General features: G+C 38.5%; 1 protein-coding gene across 1 annotated transcript; it reads right to left on the bottom strand.

The window, feature by feature from the left end:
* Nucleotides 1-250: 250 nt before the first annotated feature.
* On the bottom strand, nt 251-20,474 carry PDIA6 (protein disulfide isomerase family A member 6). Its single transcript, XM_072407533.1, has 13 exons — nt 20,341-20,474; nt 17,607-17,748; nt 16,723-16,780; nt 15,550-15,676; nt 14,177-14,283; nt 5,896-6,035; nt 5,270-5,384; nt 4,758-4,898; nt 4,527-4,611; nt 3,317-3,389; nt 2,258-2,416; nt 2,011-2,107; nt 251-824 (listed from the first exon to the last, which is right to left on the bottom strand). The coding sequence occupies exons 1-13, from the start codon at nt 20,360-20,362 to the stop codon at nt 756-758; spliced, it is 1,335 nt and encodes a 444-aa protein (XP_072263634.1). The 5' UTR covers nt 20,363-20,474; the 3' UTR covers nt 251-755.
* Nucleotides 20,475-20,579: the final 105 nt, after the last annotated feature.

The following is a 20,579-nucleotide window of genomic DNA, read 5'->3' as shown; positions in this document are numbered from 1 at the left end:
CTGAAGAAGGGGATTCTTGCATCAGGTGTGTTATATTTGAAGATCATTAAAATAATGTCAGGCAAAAAAACAAACAAGGGGGGTTTATTCTACTTGATGTACACAAATCAATTTCCTGTGGTGGGTTAAAGAATTCAGTGCTGGGTATGGGCAATAAATATGATATAACAAGTATTCACATATGAGGAGTATTTCACCCAGCACAAATGAATTGTATGCGAGAGGTGCATTTTTTAGCAATTACTACCAGTTTGTCAAAAAATATTTTATTCGGAAATTGAATCAAGCTGATCAATTTGCTGATGAAAATACCCAAAACATAAAATATGTTAAACAAAATAACAATTGCAGCATCAACTGAAGAAACATTTAGAAGACTTTCTTTAATGACCCCCCCACTCCTCAAGTCCAAAAGGGTATTACCCTCATTTCCTTCATGACACCCCTAAAGAAACCCTCCCACACAGGAAATAAACATCCATTTCTTGCAAAATGTAAATCGCATACAATGAAACTTGCTGTTACAACAATTCATAGAATTTTTCAGTATTCTCCCGAGAGGAACTGTCTGTTGGTATCACTGAAGGCCGTCCTTTCAAGTGCTCGAATATCTCTTAGATTAAAAAAAGAAAAAAAAAAAAAGGCCATCATCCGAGTTCCCCAGTGTTCCAGATAAACCGATGACCACCAGTGGTAAAAGTTCCTCCAAGAAGAGTTATGATGTAACAATACAACAGGGAGTTTCACGTGTCACTTCACAGTTCGTCTTTGTCAAATTCATCAAGCTCTATGTCACTGAGATCAATGTCTTCCTCCACTGGTAGCTAATAAAACAAAATGTTTTAATCATAAAGAACTGCATTTTAAAATGTACATAGCACACAACAATTACCACCACCTGTGTTCCTGACAACTTTGCTATGAGACCTTTTATATCCATTTCCAAAAATGTATTGTGTTAATGAAATTATCTAATTCTTTTCCTCTGCTTTATTTTAGAAGGATGTCATTCCTACCATTCCCAGAAAAATGCAGACTACCTGCTCATATTTCAAAGGACATGCTTTCAATTTTTACTAGCAGTACCCCTGCAGCTAAAACAGACTGTGGTAATTGTGCTCAACAGTTACAGTATAAAAACTAAATTCACACTGCAACCTTCAGATGCAGCACTATTTGCAGCAACATTTTTGTCAGTGCAGCACTCTGGCCTGCACATGTCAATCTCATTGACACACAATTGGATGTGGGGAAAGATCTGCAGACTATGGGAACCAGACTTGCAAAATGTTATTTGCTGCCTCTCGAAAGAGAAAATGTTTATCAACATATTCCTAAAATTTGATTAAAAATTTCATCACTAAGGCATTGTCAGAACATAAAGAACTCTGCCCATCAAAAAACTCTACCCTGTTACGTTAAAAGCCTTCAGCTTCTAATGTAACAGGATGATCCGTTAGAAGCTGGAGGCTTCTAGGGGCGTTGGTCAGTGTTTAATTGTAGGCCTACACATTGCACTTCTGTTTGTTGTGTTCTGTTGTTGTAACAGGTACAATTAAAAAAAAGTTTAAATCTTTTAAAAGTTTATAAGCTGTGTTATGTTTTGGGGCTCCAGACTATTTTTCTTTAGTGGAAGAGAGGGCAAAATGGCTAGGGAATGGGCTAGGGAATATCAATTTACAGATTGTGGGTGGTTAGGGGTTAACACATTATACTTTACCAGTATCTATTCAAGAGTTTCTAATAAGTCCTAAAAATGTCTGCTCTAGCAAGTTTGTCACAGGCTCACTGTTCAGAGTGACATCTCCTAGATATGAGGAGCACTAATAGCTTTACATATAAAATATCTGAACGGTGAATAAAGACAAAACTACATAGCAGAAAGGAATAGGGTGTCTTTTGTCTGACATAACATGCACTTGTCTGGAAAGGAGGAATTAGGTCTACTGAAATGTAATCCTAAAATTAGGATACAGGAAGAAGTGAAACTACACTGATCTACCATCTTACCTCTCCATCCTTGCCATCCCAAGGCTCAACTTTATTGATCTTAGGAAGTGCACCTCCGCCAACAGGTGATGTAGAACCCCGTCCAAATGAAAGCTCCCTAGAACAAAAGGGTATTTGATTTAAAACCTTAATTAGATCAACATTCCCATTGGATAAAAGATGTATAGCAAGTTACAAAAAACAAGACCATAAAATATAAATAAATAAAAAACAAAAAAAAGAGGCATAGTCATAACTACATCCTTACCGTAGAAACTCATTGATGCCTTGCTCACTGAAAGAGCCTTTCAAGAGTGCAAACTTCATTTTACGAGAATTAACAGCAGCCATGGCTGGGTAACCAAATCCACCAATACCCAAGGCATTCTCCAAATCCTGTTGGGTCCCAGCTTCTGCCCAAAGCCATCTGGAAAAATTAGGCAAAATTTTAAGACACATGCAGAGCTACATTAAACTATATATCAACAAACAAAAGATCATTAAGCCCCAGTACAGATTATTACTAGGAACTTCTAGAACATGGCCCTCCACATCCGTCTCCCATTTCACAACACACCTTTATATCAGAAGCCCCATCTCCCACCCTTTACATCACATTCCCCTCTGGTATAGCAGTCTTATCTTTACATCACAGTCCTAACTTTACATCAGCATAACCTCACTGACTGCTCACTTTTGTAAACGGAGAAGGCAGGGAAGATCTTTCGCTATAGGATTGTTGTATCAGGATATCAGATGTCATTGTCCAATGAACGGCTCACAACAAGAACAAGAACCACAAATTTTAACCCAGAACAAAAGGGTGGGAACAAATTGTACGTGGGTGGCATCCCCTGTATTACGACCCAACTCCTCAGTAAACATTATTATTATTATTAATAAACAGGATTTATATAGCGCCAACATATTACGCAGCGCTGTACATTAAATAGGGGTTGCAAATGACAGACTAATACAGAGAGTGATATAGGAGGAGAGGACCCTGCCCCGAAGAGCTTACAATCTAGTATTCAAAACATTCAAAAACAACCTAGTGGTTACAGAAAAGTGCTGGATGGTGCGCCCAGCTAAAAGGGCCCTGGGAAAACACTGCAGTAGTAGCCCCTGAGCGGCTTTGAAAGAGACATGATCATACATCTGAACAGTGACCATGAGGAGAGCCCCTATGTACCCTCTAAAGCACGGAGTAGTCAAAATTAGGACCTGTGGGTCCTTAGCTCTTATGCCACAGTTAAGAACTATCTCACAAAATATATACCCACTTGAACAACTATGGCAATGATAATAAACAAAGCCAACTTCTTACCCCCACATCTTTTTCTTGTACTTGTCAGCCAGTTTAAGCATGATTTCCAAGTAAGAGTTTCTTCCTGCAGCACCTGCAAAATATCACAATTTGGTTAAAGGAGGGCAAATCAGATTTTGAATCTTATTGACCTTTACTTTTTTGGTAATACAGTTGTGAACTGATGTATCCTAAAGGGACATGACTCCAATCCTGGCCCACTCCATGACAAATCTGCAAAATTACAGAATTTAGAATTGGCCACCACAATGGCCATACCAATCATGTGGTCCACATGTCCACACCAATTTATACAAGCTATGTGTTACTCATGACTATACTACGGAATGCAGTTCAATTCATGCAGCCTTTATTCAAGTTAATAGGACACTACTTTTGAATAAGACTGGTGTGATCACAGTACAAATTTTGTCAAACAGTAATATTCATACTGATCCTGGGGTATGAAAGGATTATTGACAATAACTGTACTTTTACTCCCATAGCCCTCGAAATCTAACTGAACCTTAAAAGGTGTGGAAATCCACAAATATGGTGGATTATAATGTAACGCAGACAGCTCCTAAGACTGAAGCCCAGGTAGGGCACATTTGCCATGCAGAGATTATGTCAATCTAATGTAGGAAGTGCATCATTTGTTCAAATGTAGAACACATCAGGACGGTTAGATGGTAAACTGAAGTGAACGGAGACCTCTGGTTCTGTAGTTATGTATAATAAAAGGTGCCATAATTGGGTAGGACTGCACAGTAGATCAGAGGTTAGCACTTTGGCCTTTGCAGTGCTCGGTCTCAGGTTCAAATCTCGGCCAGGACACCATCTGCATGGAGTTTGCAGGTTCTACCTGTGTTTGCGTAGGTTTCCCCTGGGCGCTCCGGTTTCCTCCCACATTCCAAAAACCATGCAGTTAGGTATATTTGTCTTCCCCCCAAAAAGTGATCTTAGACCGTATTAAAGACATATGACTGAGCTAGGCACATTAGATTGTAATAGGGACAGCTAGTGACATGACTATGGATAATATGTTGGCGCTATATAAATACTGTGTAATAATAATAATAATCAATAGATAAAAAGGAAAAGGCAGACATTTAAATGAATAGTTTTAGAGTCAGACTATCCAAAAAGAGATTTTTTACATGTCCATGAGACATGCTAATGCCTTTGTTTGGAGCTGTACAAATTTATGAATATAACAGAGGGAAATTACCTGTGTCAAGGATATGAGGCAAAACAGAGATAATACACAGCTGATGATCCTCACAAGTCTTCTTAACAATGTCTTCATTTAAGATCTAAAAAACATGAGGCATGATGAATCAGAAATGAACAACAACAACACTTCCAAGACTAGAAGAGGCAACAAAACGGTTATTAAAAGAAACACTGGCAATGGTTAACTACAAAAAAAATATGTTGGCATATAATATATTACACTTACCTCCAAGATCTCGGGAGGAGGAGCATTCTCTGAGAATAAGTCAAGAGCACGGGCAATGATATCAGCCCTAGTCCGTCCTCCATCATAGTCGACGGGATCTTCGCCTTTCTGAAATATTTTTATTGTAGGGAATCCTCGGATCTACAAGGGTAGAAAAGAAAAAAAGAATGTCAATTGCAGTGTGAAGGATGCAGGGTCCTTCCTGCACAGCTTAAATGTAACCTTAACATGACTCAAAATGATATTTTGAGAGTGGAGGAGGCCAAGCACTACAGTTTTTTTTTTTTTTTGATGATTGGGGAGAATCGTCCTAAATTTCTGTGTGGTTATCAGAACAGAAACTAAAAGGAAATCTTGCAAGAGCAGGGATAATTCAAAGCAATGAAACGGATTTTAAAATTTAAGTGACAAGTTCACTTTCCATGCTCACTGGAAACCCTGGAGGTCTTGATAAAAGTTTCATTACATAATTAAAAGATAAAAGCAGGAATCGTTTTTCTGGCAATACTTACTCCATAACGACTGGCTAGACCCTGGTGCACGGTGGCATCAACTGCACCCAGTTTAACTTTTCCTTTGGTTTGTTCAGCAACCGCAGTGGCAGCAGCTGCCCATTCTGGTTCCAAGCTGGAATCCAATTAAAAAGAAAATAAAAAGGTTTACATGTTTTCTCTAAACATGCCAGTGCATTTTTGTAAATCCAAAATCATTTAAAGATCCCTGCTACAATGACCACGTGTCATAAATCAGTGGGGAGGCTAGGCACAGCGAACATGTATTGACTATGACTAGTTCTAGGCCAGACACCTTTTCCTTTAGTCCTTCATCTGGGTTACACATTACCTGCAAAATACTAACTGACAGGTGGCACTAGATCAGTGTTTCTCAACCAGGGTTCCAGAGATTGCTAGGAGTTGCTTAAGCAATTTGTGACTTTCCGCTCAGTTTAAATGACATCAATCATCTTTTTGGTTATCTGTAAGGGTGACATTCTTTCTAATGGCAAGTAATGTAACAGTCATTCTTCCTAATGACCACCACAATAAAGTTCTGTAATAGTAATTATAGAAGGGGTTCTTTGAAGACCATGCAAAAAAAAAGGTCAAGAAACACTGGTAAAACAAATAGAAACACCTACTTTTTGCAGTGTCCACACCATGGGGCAAAGAACTCAACAAGCCAAACATCATCACTGTTCAATACTTGACGATCGAAATTGTCATCAGTAAGTTCAATAACGTCTTTCTTTCCGCCACTGCCACCACCGTTGCTATGCTTCTGATAGAGAAAAGAGGCAAATATAGTTAACGCTATATTAACAAAACAATATATATACCCATATAATATATATAATAACAAAACTCATTATCAGTAACATTATGTTATTGTGTGCCACATACAATACCAGCCATTTCATAAGCCAGAGAGGAACAGAAGGATGGAGTTCACCAGGTCACTAGTAAAAGTATTATTATATCGCACTTTGTGCCAAAGTGATGTGACCCGAGTTTTTTATAGACCTGGACGTTACATTCAACCCAAGAACCTTAATATCTGATGTTCCTTTCCTACATTAATATTAAAAAGGTTATCGACTTGTATGTTCTGTGGAATTCTAGGCTTCCTTCAAAGGTTGCTAGGGTTTCTTTAAGCACAGACCAGTGACACCAAATGAAAATTTAAGCTATCTGTAGGGGTGCAATGTCCTCCCAAGTCCCTTTTTGCTGGGCGCAACAACCGGCACTTTTCAGTAATCTCCAGGCTGGTTTTGAGTGGTTACTGTAAAGTTGGGTCACAATACAGAGGCCACCATTCGCCTACAGCTCCTTCCCACCCAGCTTAAAAAAATTCTGGGGAGAGCACTGGGGTGACATTCTTTCCACAAGCCAGCAATGTAAAAGGTATTCTTCTCCAAAGATACCATGCTTTTGTACTGTGAGTTGTGGATATAGTAATTATAGAAGGGGTTCCCCAAAGACCAGCAAGTTATTTTTTAAGGGTTTCCCCATGTTAGAAAAGGTTGCGAAACACTGTTCTTGGTTGTGTTAGCAATGCAGAGGTGTTATAGATATTACTGATGTAAAAGAACTTCCAAAGACTGCAAAATGTGTACACAATAAGATAAACTGTTCTTGCTAAACTCCAATGAAATGGACGACCTCACTGCTCAGTTATTTATAAACAATGCCGTTTGGTCATCATCTAACTCTCAGTCTACCTAATAGACAAGAGGATCAGATTGGCATCACACGACCTAAAGTACCATATGTTTCCCCTCCCGATAAACCCTGGCCGTTACACTAAGCGCACTTAGCAATTCAGCACAGCCTTGGTTGGCTCAGCATGTTGGACATACACACTAACATAAATATTTGCAATACATTTGTATCAACAAAATTGGTTTCTAAATAATCATGAATGATTGGGCATGCATTTCCTGGTTTATTAAGAGGGAATCTGCCACATTGAAGTAAATATGGTTGTTTGAGTACGTCACAGAGGTTAAAATAAAGCCTGGTAATGGCACAAAATAAAATTCAACAAAATGCAAAAATAAAATAGAAGATAAAATTTAAGAGTTGGCAAATTACAGTACACAATTCCATCAATTTGGTTATTATGGGAACTGGATTATCTACTTATTCATTTTATGATATATTTTATACTGCTTCAAGCACAAGGTCAAAAACTAGAATGTGTTGGTAACAAGTAATAATGGATAATGCGTACAGTTGTATTAACAATTCAGAACTTCTGGCCCTTTAACATTGGCTCTAGATGAAAACTTGTATTCCCTCACAAACCAGGGGTATGAAGCGTATCCTTAAATTCGAGACATAATCCTGCCCCTGTACAAAGCATTGGTCAGATCACATCTGAAATATATAGTCCAGTTTTGGGCACCAGTTCACAAAAAGGACATTGTGGAATTAGAGAGAGTGCAGAGAAGGGCAACTAAACTAATAAAAGGAATGGAGGAGCTCAGCTATGAAGAGAGATTAGCTGAACTGAATCTATTCTCCCTTGAGAAGAGATGTTTAAAGCTGTGTACACACTTGCAATTTTTGTCGTTGGAAAGGATCTTTCACGATCCTTTCCAACGACAAGGGAGTGCACAATGCATAGCACCGTTCATGCTCTATGGAGAGGGGAGGGGGAGAGCGACGGAGCGGCACCCTGCTGCGCGCTCTCCCCTTCCCTTTCATTAGGATCGGCTGTCGTCCATCGTCCGTGGATCCGGCAGGTCGGTCGTCCGGACGATGGACGACACCGACTGTACACACGGCAGATTTTCGCCCGATAATTGGCCGATGCCGATTATCGGGCGATAAAAATCTGACGTGTGTACGTAGCTTTAGGGGGGATATGATCACGCTGCATAAATATATAAACGGTCCATATAGAGAACTCTCTTCCCCATTATTCACTTTAAGATGACAAAGGACAAGAGAGCACTCTGCGTCTGGAAGAAAAGACGTTTAAGCTCCGGACAAGGAAGGGATTCTTCACTGCAAGGTCTCTGAAAATGTTTTAGCAACTACTATAGATTGCTTTAGGAAAAAGCTTGATGCTTTTCTAGAAGCAGAGAATTTAACTGGGTAATAAAGCTTTAAAGTACAGATAACAGAGAGGGTTGATCCAGGGAACATCCGATTGCCTCATTTTCCCCCCCGTTGGAGCAAAATGTACCGGGGTTTTTTTGCCTTCCTCTGGATCAGCTATGTCCATAGGGTTTTATATCAGGGACATGTTTATTAATCTAAGGGTTGAACTTGATGGATTTATGTTTTTTTTTAACCTGATTTACTATGTAACTATCCATGTGGGATGAAAAAGTGGTACACACCAGATTTAACAGGGCTCAAAATGTAAAGAAGCTCAGAAAATTGGCGAGCCAACAGTGATAACCCTAATTCTAATGCATGACGAGACCCCAGAATTTATCTATGCTACATAAAGTTATTATCAACTTTGCCCATTAGCAAGTTTTCTAAAAAATGTAAGACCGTACTCAGCTAAATACAGTTTGAGGCCTTAGCATTTATAATGTTTACCACTGCAAATCCTGCCAAATGCATTTGGAACTGTTTTGCTCCAATGAGAAAAGACCTACAGAAATACAGACAGGTATGAAGAAATAAAGTTTGTTCAATTTCAACTATGCAAACCAGCAAGATGAGTTGCAGAAGGATCTAGAAGAGATGTGGTGCAGGTGACCAGCTATGATACTTCAGGCATTTACAAGATGCTCCCCAAATCCAGTTTCTTTTAATGTTAGGTTACCAAGGCAAGTGAAATTAAATGCCACTGTATGCCAGGTTCCACTTCTGAACAGAAGTGGGGGAGGAAAGTCGGGGAGGAAACCCCTTTGTAGACTCCTCACTTTAGGGCTGTGAGCATGTATGAATCAAGTCAAGAATAATGACACTGGAATGAGTAATTGTGTGTTGGATGCTGCAGGATGATGCTTTATCCAACATTCATGTGCAAATAAGGAAGCAACTGTAGCAGTTTTTTTAAGGTTGGTTGAACCCTACGGGATCCTTATTGAAAACTGCTGCACTTCTGGATGAACACTGCACTTTTACCAATGAGAATTGAAATATTTACAACACCCATGTCAACAAACATAGATGCTCCTTTAACAGTCTTTAGAGAGAAACCCAGATAAAGGATCCCAAAATGACGAGATGCTTGGTTTCACAGCTGTGAAAGGAACAGAATCTTTGTATGTATTAGCAAGATGTATTCATGGTTTCTTGTAGCACTCGTATATGTTGCTTTTGGTATTTTGGTATCCCATTTTTAAAAGTGGGATTTAAATTTTTTTATTTTCTTTTTTATTGCTGCCGCTTATGGGAATATTCCAATGTAAAGGAAGATCAATCTTCATATTGTAGATATGTAAAGGCCAAAGGGTACCAAAAGTTCCAGACATGCCTCCTCAACGTAGAAAATTTTCAAACTTTTATATTAAATTTTTTTATTGTTTAGTTTCAATGTAATATTTTAAGACTTGTGAGTGTACAGGTGAATTCCATTTGGTCCTATTTATGTGAATGCTTCAGCGCGTTTTGTTTTCTAGTTTTTTAGAGTGAAATTACACATTTTAGACAGAAATACCTACACCGCCCCTTACTGGGGCTGGGTTTAGGGTTGTGCAGAAAAAAAAAAAAGAGTTCTTGTAAGTTACTTGAGCCTACCCAATTACTTTGGCTAGAATATACCCATTAAAGAACAGGACTCACTATGACTTTAGGAAGGCTTGAAAAAAGGATTTATGCTTAAAATGGCTCATTATAATACAGTAAAAGGTAAGTAAAAAATTCTAGCAAGATGGCTACAAGAAAAATGGAGCAGAATAATTCAAAATGGAGTGAAGGAAACTTTGACATCAGATGTCCTCCAAATTGAGGAAAGATGGAGCCAAGATCTGGAATCTTTAAATGCTTTCTATTTCATAAAACAGGAACTGGGAAAGAACCAGCCACAAGGTGCTTCAAGGAAGACCAACTTCCAGGTTAAAGGGCCATCACTTATGCAATTAATGCCGATAACGGATGTTGTCATTGCGTTGGGCCTGGTTATTGCCCATTTCTTGACGTTTTCCCTTCTTACCACGCTGACGTTGTTGGTTTCCTTGATGACCATGCTCCTTCTGTAGAATAGCCCCATCAAAGAAATTGAGCAGGTAAGAGACAAAAATATCATCATCCTCCCAAACAAACTATGTATCAAGAACTGCACATTAGGAGGCACAGTGGCTTTGGATGTTGTACAGTAACTACAAGTGAAAGAAAATCCATCCTCATATTTTAAACAGTTTAGGTTAAAAGGTTTCTTCTACATGACCTGAATTACCAGAAAAGATCCAAATTTATTATCGATTATTTTTATGATTGCCAATCGGATAGGCCCAGATCCACACTGGGGATCTTCAAGAAAAAAACGGGTATGTATTTAAAAAAAACCTGGATTGATGCTTTATCTGGATTGATGCTTTATTAGGAAAGGATTGGAAAATGTCAGAAATCTACTCATTAGATATTCAACCTTATATGACGCATCTTTTTGAAAAAATGCCTTCGGGGTCAGAAAAGGATTTGTTTTTGTGGTTTAAATGTGTTACAAGGCTGAAAGGTGTTCTTTTTTTGTCTTCTGTAGTGCTCAATAGATGTGTGTAGGTGTCCAACTAAAACAGCTGTTACATGTGTGGAAGGCACATTTTTATTTGATACACACACTTTCTCCGGTCATGATTAATGGACATCAAGCTTGGCAGATATTTCAGCAAAGTGGTTTTAAACCTACGAGGGATAATTAGTTCACTTTAAAAAGAACAAGCCATAATTGGGTACCTGAAAAAGTTACTTTCCTAAGAAATATATAAAGTGAATAAAAAGATTTTACACCCTATATTTCCTATATTTATACCTGGGAGGTATAAAGGTATAAAATCACCTGAAGTAAGACAGTTGACTACCAAACTGCCTTACTTTAATACATTATGCCTAATCTATCAAGCTTTAACAAAATGAAGACTTCAATACATCGGCGACACGCAGGAGCCATCTGTCATAAAGCTTGCTGACACCAAGTTGTAGCCTTGTCTGAAATCTATTTGCCTGTTATTCGGGATACAAATTTGCAATCACCTATCGGATAAATGGCTGATTTTTGGAACTAAGTGGAGAATTATCTGATTTCCCGCTAAATACAACATATAATTTTGGTCTGAAGTGGATTATTTGCAACAAAACGTGTTACATCATCAATGATATGGTGCTTACAAAAATGTATATATTCTCCCACATTTGTTACCTGTCAATGTCTATATTGATCGTATATACTATATGACTATATTGATACTATATTGACCACATCATTCCAACCATGGCTTTCATCATTTCTTGTGTTTTCAAGGACTGATATATTTATTTATTTTAAGATTTCAAAGAATGTTTTTATAAGATGGCCTTATGGGCAAACTCTGATTGAATCCCCGAAGGTGGAGGTATGTAACCCTACCATTTCAGTGAACATTTTTACTTGTTTTGGTTGGTTATTTGTGTTAAACATTTGGTTTATTTGTTATATTAAAATTTTTTGTAATTTTGATTTGTTAGCTGTGCATTTTTTGATTCAATAAATGTCTGCAATACCTTTTTAATTATAAAAATAAGTGGTATCTGTGATTCTGTCCTGAATACTTCAAGCTGATTAAGACCCCAGTATTAACATAAGGCTGTCGTCACATTCTTGAATTTATTAGTTTCAGTTTGCTGGGGTTGTTAGGTAGTCTTCAAACTTAAGGTTTTTGCTCCTCCCTCTAGTGCATCCGATTTCTCAGTTAAATAGAATTAAAAAAAAAAAAAAACAGTCACTTTTTATTCCTGATCCTGGTGTGTTAACTTTGTGAGTCTAATTGTAGGACACCAGAGGAGAATATACACATCAAAGGTTATAGAAACAGAAAGTGCATTTGGTTTCTACCCATCTAGTATTTTTTACTGTATGCAAAACATGGCATTAGATGAATGGTAACAAAAATAACATTTTACATTAAATACATTTTCAATATCGAAATTTAAAAGAAACTTGAATGTATAGTGATGTCTGTAGAAGTTTGCAATAGGTCATGTATATTACTGGTCCCAAACCTTTTGGGGCTCCCAAACCACTAATCTCATGGACTCTGGACGGTGCATGCGCGGGAAGCCATATGTCAAATGGGAAGAAACTTCCCCCAGAGTGACGTCATGATGCCAGAACCTGCCCACTCTCTCATCACAGGTCTGAGCCTGCGATAGAAGAGTGGGCAGGTTGTGTCCAGAGACACAACCCACCCACCACACTGAGCCTGGGATACAAAGGCGAGACATGGTCCACAGCTTTGGCCAGTGAGCCCCCCAAGCGGGGTCCTTCTCCTAAACCAGTGCACCGGGGGTTGGTAGGTAGGTAGGTATACTTTCAAATGGACTGTAGATTCCCCTGTCATATCTAATTGCAATCACCAACCATCCCTGATGAGCTTAAATCAATGTATTATTATTATTTGTTTTTTTTTTTTGCAAGTCTGTAAAAAGTGAAAAGTACAGCCTTCCTGTTTATATTCTGAAGCCGTGGTTTTTGGGCTAAAATAACAAATTTCCTATGGCAATGCTGAAATAAAAAGGTGTGCTATAGCCAATGCCATTTAAAATGTACACATTACATTGTAAATGGAACGTGAAACAAATTCTCTTGGCACAAACAAGATTCTTGCTGCAGGTATTTTTAAAAAAAGCAACTTGGCCATGCTGTTTATGTACATAGAGATGAAGGCTGTTAAAAGTTTTGGATTTTTTTTTTTTTAATAAACTGTAATTTAAGAACTTTTTTAATTTATTGCATTCACAACAGGGGCTCTATTATATACCTAATGCCACTTCCACAGGAAGCAATAAAGGTAAAAGTGGAGCTAGGTGGGCCCAATCAGCCCCTGTATTTTTAAATGCTTTGGATACTCAACACTGAAGTCTTTCTGCAATAATTAAGCTCTAGTTTCTCAAGTGCAGAGATCCCAGCCTGAGATGTCATAAAAAGTTAAATCTCATGACATCTACCAAAGCTTCATTTTAATAATTATATTGGTTTAATATAGGTTATCGTTTGTTTACTTCAAGCCACAGAGGCTGGTGTTCTTGACTACAGAGGAGCCTTAGAACCAAAGAAGGTCTTTAGAATAATAGAAGGTTGTAAGATAATGCATTAAAACTACAAACACAGGTGAGAGTTATATATTGCATGTTGTATATGCTATGTATTGCTGCATTACATGGTAATGAAATTGTGAACAAGGACTAGGCAGGCTCACTGTGCTTCTGAGATTCAATTAAACCGAAAAGGAAACCCGAGCATGCGAGAACACAAATCATGGTCACAGACATGCAAATGCAAGGGAGCACAAAGGCAATGTGTGATTTACTGCATTTACTAGAACACCTAATTCACTGCTTTTCATTGCCTGGGCATTAAGTATAATTTTATATGACTGGACTCCTATATGCTGTACACACATATTGTCATATACACAAGGTACTACAGGCTGGTTTGTATATCCATTCTGGTTAAATCTTTATTTTAAGATTTTCTGCAGCAGATTTAAAGGTTGAAGGGGGACTTTCTGAATGTGAAGAGTCTGATTTTTTTTTTTTATTTTAGGAATATATAGTGTCACACTGATCCTTAAAAGGCGAGGTAATATTAGAGAGGGAAGAGGTTTAATTCTTCCCTACTGCATCCACAATTGAAAAATTGGGCATGCAGATTAAGATTTACAGAACATAGACTAGGACCAAATGTTCCGTTGAATTTATTTTACTGTCCATGACGAGGTAAAAATGTCTGGGTGTAAAGGTGAATGCAGCTATACTGACCTGTTTTCCATAGTCTTGTCCACCACCTCGTCCATTAAGCCTGTCCTTCACAAGTGATCGAAGAGCACTTAAAGCACTTTCCACAATGGCTTCAGCGGTCCTGCCTCCTATACATACAAATGATACAAAAAAATTAGTATGTGTACGATTCCAAGCTCACACATACAATGCCCAGATAATAAACTACACTATCCTCTTACAATAATCAACACAACCAGAATCCTTTGCCGATATACACTTTGGTAATACTGTCAGTTACCGCCCAACTATACTGATGTGAACTGGGTGAGAGAGATGGTTATAGCTGCACTGCTAGAGCTGGAGGAACTACCGGTATCCAACATACGGACGCCTCCTAGATACGAACGGGGCTTCCCTGCTCGCTCCTGTGCAGAACGGAGGCTTGGAGGGGGTTTGCATGACTTGCAAAGAAATCATTTGCTAAACACAGTTGAGATTGTGGGTGATCTTAAGTGGTGAACTCTTCTTCAACATCTTGTAACTCTTTTATGACCAAGGCAAACTCTGCAGTTGTTTCTTTTTGCATATCAAAGCACAGGTTGCTCCAGAAGTTAATGAATATCTAGGCTCCATAAAGATTTTTTTTTTTTTTTTTATACTTGAATAACTCACAGTGAAGATTTTATACAGTAACTGACACCATGCTGCCTAATAATATGTTCAGACATACATCTGTCATAATTGCACATATCAAAATAATGTACCTGTTCTGACTTACATACAAATTCAACTTAAGAACAAACCTACAGTCCCTATCTCGTATGTAACCCGGGAACCACCTGTATATGCAAATGCAGTTTTATACTATTTTACAATACAATATGGCTTTTTACACTCTGCTAAAACCATCACAGGGAGGAAAATATTAGACAAGACATGGTTGGCTGGAAAATCTCTAAAATACACATATAGTAGATTGTTGCTGCTGTGAAGCCAACTAATAAGTGCCACTACAGTGTGATGTTAGCCTGTCGAGTCATTGTCACATATTAGTTACAAGATACACATTATGTGGCCAAAAGTAGGTGGACAATGGACCATCATAATTTTATGAGTTAGCTGAGCATCCCAAGTTAAAATCATAGGCATTAACGTACATTTGGCTTAAGCATCTGAAACTTTTGCAAGTGCAATCTGTAGGAATCTGTGCCGTATTTGCAAAAAGGAAACTTATTACTGATCTTAAATGAGACAGTCTGACTTACAATTGGTGATCTATTTCATCCTAGTAATGTTTAATAGAGTTAACATAAAGGTTTAGGAGATTGCATGGACATGTGCTTGATTGTAACTTTCCATGTTAGAAATAAGTGCTGATGAGCAACACTTTATATGAACACATGAATACTCACCCTGATAAGTGTCTGGCTTGCTCTTGTTTGCCCCAAATACTTTAATAGTGGGGAAGCCACGAATTTCATACTGACCACCCAATGACTGATGCTGATCAGCATCCACAGCTCCAATATTCACAATTCCCTGCAAGCAACACAAATTTATATGAGAGAAAAGTACAATCACATGTCAACTGAACCTCACACAAACCCCCTGTACATTGCAGATAGTCCATTAATCAAATCACAATATTGGTAATATTGTGATCTTTTAAAATGACATTTGGAAAGAAAAAAAAAACATTATCCTAAATTAACTATACAAGCCAAACCAACACTAGGGGTATGTGTTGATGGGCTTTTGTTCGCATCAGTTGAGTTTTTGTAAATCCATAGGAGCCAAGTGAGAAGGAAGTAAACTGGAGGTCAAATGCACCTGTCAATGAATGTTGACAAGACAACCAACAACACAGGCTCTAACAATGGGGAATGAAGTGCTGGTAAGCATGTCAGCTGCATTATTTAATACATACATACATACATACATACATACATACACGCAGTAGAGGAATGTAGGTATTGGTTCTGGATGGTTGGTTTCTCCCCCCCCCCCGCCCCACTATTTTTGGCAGGGTACTAGGAAAAAGGAGGGGGTTAGAATAGAAAGCAATGGTTGCATGTGTGTTACTGTTCCAGGGTCCCAGTAATGAAAGGTTTGGTGGCCCTTTTTACTCCCACCCCAGAACCTGCCTACGGAAGAACCCTCAGCCAGACATGACCTGGTGTGTAGGGGTTACTGTGTTGGCAGGTGGATCCTTATAATCCTAGGGAGTTCTGGGAGATTTAGTTAATGTTTTATGTATGGTAACTAGTGTGCAGCATTTAAAGTTAGACACTGGAACCACAGCAAAAAGCACCCCTGTATTGGAAGCTACAAATATTTTTTCGGACTGATTGCTAGTTTTGCCATTTTGGAATGTTGTTTAAGTTTGCTGCTGAAAGCAGCTATTTCTGTTACTATTCTTCTGAAGAAAAGCAAGGTTTTTATTTTCTTGTGTGATGAAAAGGCATAATTTGTATTCAATAAAAAGGTACCCATTTGGATTCTATGGCTGTTTACAGTGCATTACACTCATCCAGGTTCCCCTAAATTTCGCACTACATATGCATGGACATGAAGTGTGTGGTTACCTTCAATGCAGTAGCAGCTTTTTTCCAATGTGGAGTCAAACTCTGGCAGTGTCCGCACCTGTATGACATAATTTTTTCACATTAGCTTTTGCACCAAAAATTAGAAAGCGGTTTACAACAATTCAGGTCTACATAAGAAATACCAGTCTAAAATATTTTCTGCAGCTTTCAAATACAAAGCTATTTATATAATCTAATAAAACAATCATTTTGTAACATAAGTACGGCCAATTAACAGGTTTTCCAACTCGGAATGTCAGACTGGGCCTCTCTTATCTTCTGTTATTTATTTGTGTATTTTTACTGAAAATTGTGTTTTTGGATGCAGGAATGAATAAAATGCATGTCAGTTTACTTGTTTGCTGTATTTGTTCTATTAATGCATGTACCTTCACCTCTTGTTATGGCGACACAGGTAGTAAAGATTCTGGATTTGCACAATGGTGACAGGATTAGGATAGACCAAAGAGAGCCCACAAGCCACACCAAAAAATTATTATTGACCTTGTAGAAGATACTCCCTTGGTTCTTCTGGTAAAACTTACCAGCAAGACAAAAAGCCAAGAGATTCTGTAACAAAGCCCCAGATAAAAGCCTGACAAGACTCAAATTCATCCCTACTTTATCCAAATAAAAATGTTTTGGCCGGAAAGACTGTCAATTATATTTGAACAAGACTACATTCACATTAAATTATACAATTACGTTTCTTGTGTTGTTTGTGGTCCTTTTTTGGAATAAATCTTCAAAGTGCTGTAATCTCTGGGAGATGTGGGCTCTATAAATATTTTTTCTAATCCATTTATCTGCTGTTCTATGAATTGCAAGTTCTAAAGCAAATAAACAGTGAAAAAATAAACGGTCTTTTAAAATCTGGTACTTACCAAGGAGCATAAAACTCTACCAGCCATAAAGCATCGCTCTGTATAACCTCTCGGTGGAAATTGGAGGGATTTAATTGTATAACGTCATCACTGGCAGAGTACATACCCCTCACTGCAAGATACAGTGAGCAAAGTACTGCCCCTGCAAAGAAAACAAAGAATGAGCATGCAAAACAAATATATGCAAAATAAAAAAAAAACAAAAAAAAAAACACACACACACACAATGATAGGACATAATGCCAAAACAAACTGGTCACCTCAAGTATTCAATGTCACCAACTGCATCTGAAAGAGGTCCTTAGAGGAGACCCATTGCATTAATTGTAAGGGTCACATGGTAGAGCTGCTCAACGTCAGTTCTGTAGATTCCTAAGGTTTCTCCAGAGGAAGTTTTATTGTACCACCCACTTGGAACAAGACATGGATGTCTGCATAGTATTCACCCTCTCCCGTCTTAGGTAGAACCCTGCATGTTCCTCCAGGTGCATGCCAAGATCGTACGGTGTACAAACAAATAATCTTATTAAATCAACAGCCCGTGTGGGAAAAAAAAGGGGCACTTGTTTAATTACATGCCCAAGTGAAAATAATAATGGTGTATAAATGAATGCAGGCAAGGAGCAGCCTTTATGATGTCCTGAACTCTCACAAATGGCAACATCACCTTCACCTCCTGCCCCCAGGGCATAATGAAGGATGGAAGTACATTCTGTGTGTTTCAATGCTGATCAGACAAGGTGAAAAATTTGCATTCTACAAATCCTTTGGATATTACAGACTGCAGTATTCTCCCCAGGAATTTTTTTTAAACTGGGTGAGAAACAGCTGTAGGCAGGTGGTCACCCCTGTGGTGTGAACCAAATTTTCAATAACCACCCGAAAACAGCTAAAAAAGTGCTGGGTGGTGCACCCAGCTAAAAGAGGCTGGGTAGAATGTGGATAAAAGTTAGGGCATCATAGAAAATGGTCCTCTGCGTTAAATGTAAACATTGCCTAGGTCTGCATAAGATTGGGAGAAGATCCCAGGATTCTAGTGACCCATTCTTTTGTAGATGGGTCTTTCAATCCCATATAGCCCTGTTGCAAAAGTACTTTCAGAGTTGCATCAGCCTCAGGTAGGTTTTTTTCACTTTATCTGACTGCAAGGTAATTAGCCTGCAATGTTTATAAATGCAAATCAGGTCAATAGTACATGACTGGCAGTTCCATGACATTATCGGAGCTCAGGAAAAAAACTGTGAGAAGAGAAAGCAAAACCTAGATACTTAACAATACATCTTATACAATGTAAATGAGCAGGAAGACATTTACACTGTCTGGTTACTACAAGGGAAATTCTTCAGCTCTAAAAGTGGATCTTTTACTTAAACAGAGGATCCCTTTATGCTGGTCAGGCCCAATTCTCAAAAAAGTACCTGTAGAGTTGGAAATAACTTATCCCATTTGTCCACCTGGGGCATCGGGGCAATGATATAGCACTGAAGAATTTGAAACATTTTTTTTTAATGGACTGGAGAAACTTCTTGTGCTTTGGGTCTAACCATAAGGAAAATGCAATGTTCAACCCAGACATTTTTTTTTAAGCTGGGTAGAAAGAAAATTGTAGATGAGTGGCAGCCCCTGTGTTGTGACCCAATTGTTCAGTAACCACCCAAAAACAGCTAGGTGGTTACTAAAAAGAGCACCTGGCTAGAGGAGCCCGGGGAAAACGCTGTAATGGCATAATGCACTGTGATGCAGAATACGAGGTAAGGCATGTACGATCCAAACTTTTTGCTTTTCAGTCATAAGTGTTCTCCCAAGCCCTTTTTAGCTGGGTGCACAACCCAAAACTTTTCAGTAACCACCTGGTTGTTTTTGGGTGGTTACTAAAAAGCTTGGGTCTTAATACAGGGGCACAAGACGATTGGGGCATATTACAAAGATAAGGAAAATGGGACACACCTATTACAGGGGTTACTGGATTCCTATGGCAACAGGGAACACTTAATTTTTCATGCCCACTTTTTGACCACCCGCATGCAGCTTCTCCCTGGGCATTATTAAATCTACATATAATAGGCGGTTTTGGGGCTTTTATTTATAGCAAAAGGTATGCCTTTTAAAAGCTGAAAGCTAAAAGATGGGCCAAGCAATAAACAAGTTAAAGAAGTGTGCATTGAGACCTGGGACATAGTATACACTTTTTTGGGTCCTCAATTATTTGTTTTTTATGATAGGTTACAATTGTTTTATCCCTGATCTGCACAGGAATGAGAAGTTGTGCAGATGATGTGTACTCTAGTATCCTATGACCTAGAAACCTACATTTTAAAATTGATCAAAAATAAATAAATAAAAAAATACATGAAGCAATGGAACGTAAGTTAGCATCACCCTATAAATAAAGTGGTTTTATCATATTTGGGATCCTGTGATTTTCCAGCAGTGACATTACCATGGAGACACAAGTTTGCTGGAAGTATTCTTTAATCCTTGTAGCTAGCAATATAACATGAAATGGGGCTATAGATAGAGCTTAGATTTATTATGGTGCAAGGTTATTTACATATATATATATATATATATATATATATATATATATATACACACACACACACACAATATATATATATCACAGCCCTCCCAATAGCTGCATGCAATATATTTCGCATATAAAGAAGAAACAATGACAGGCTATGACACCCGAATACCATTGCCCACACATGCACCCTGCACACCCTGCTCTTACCCAGCAGTATTCCCCTCGCCATAATTCGCCCGCTGTGTTCCGGTTCGCTGTGTGAACTGTCTGCCTGTGTTCTTCCCAGCACCACAGAGCTACACTCTCACCTTCCGCCGTGTCCGCCTGCTATTGGTGGCTCCCAGAGCTCCAACATTAATATAGCCAATCACAGGAGGCCGGGTAGCGCAGCCGCCAGTGATTCTCCCCCAGTCTTCCTCCGTGAGAGCGAGCTGGGAGAATGTGAT

Source organism: Pyxicephalus adspersus, chromosome 4, assembly GCF_032062135.1.
Source record: "Pyxicephalus adspersus chromosome 4, UCB_Pads_2.0, whole genome shotgun sequence".
In the NCBI taxonomy this organism is placed as follows: Eukaryota; Metazoa; Chordata; class Amphibia; order Anura; family Pyxicephalidae; genus Pyxicephalus; species Pyxicephalus adspersus.
Note: the sequence above shows the minus strand (reverse complement) of the source record. Positions and strands in the feature narration are given on the sequence as shown.

What these genes read in the sequence shown, in the direction of transcription:
- PDIA6 (XM_072407533.1), bottom strand. Translation starts at nt 20,362, where the DNA reads ATGGCGAGGGGAATACTGCTGG. An exon ending in GGCGAGGGGAATACTGCTGG is followed by an intron (nt 17,749 to 20,340) that starts GTAAGAGCAGGG and finishes TTTTCTTTGCAG; the next exon opens with GGGCAGTACTTTGCTCACTG. An exon ending in AAGCTGCTACTGCATTGAAG is followed by an intron (nt 15,677 to 16,722) that starts GTAACCACACAC and finishes TGTTGCTTGCAG; the next exon opens with GGAATTGTGAATATTGGAGC.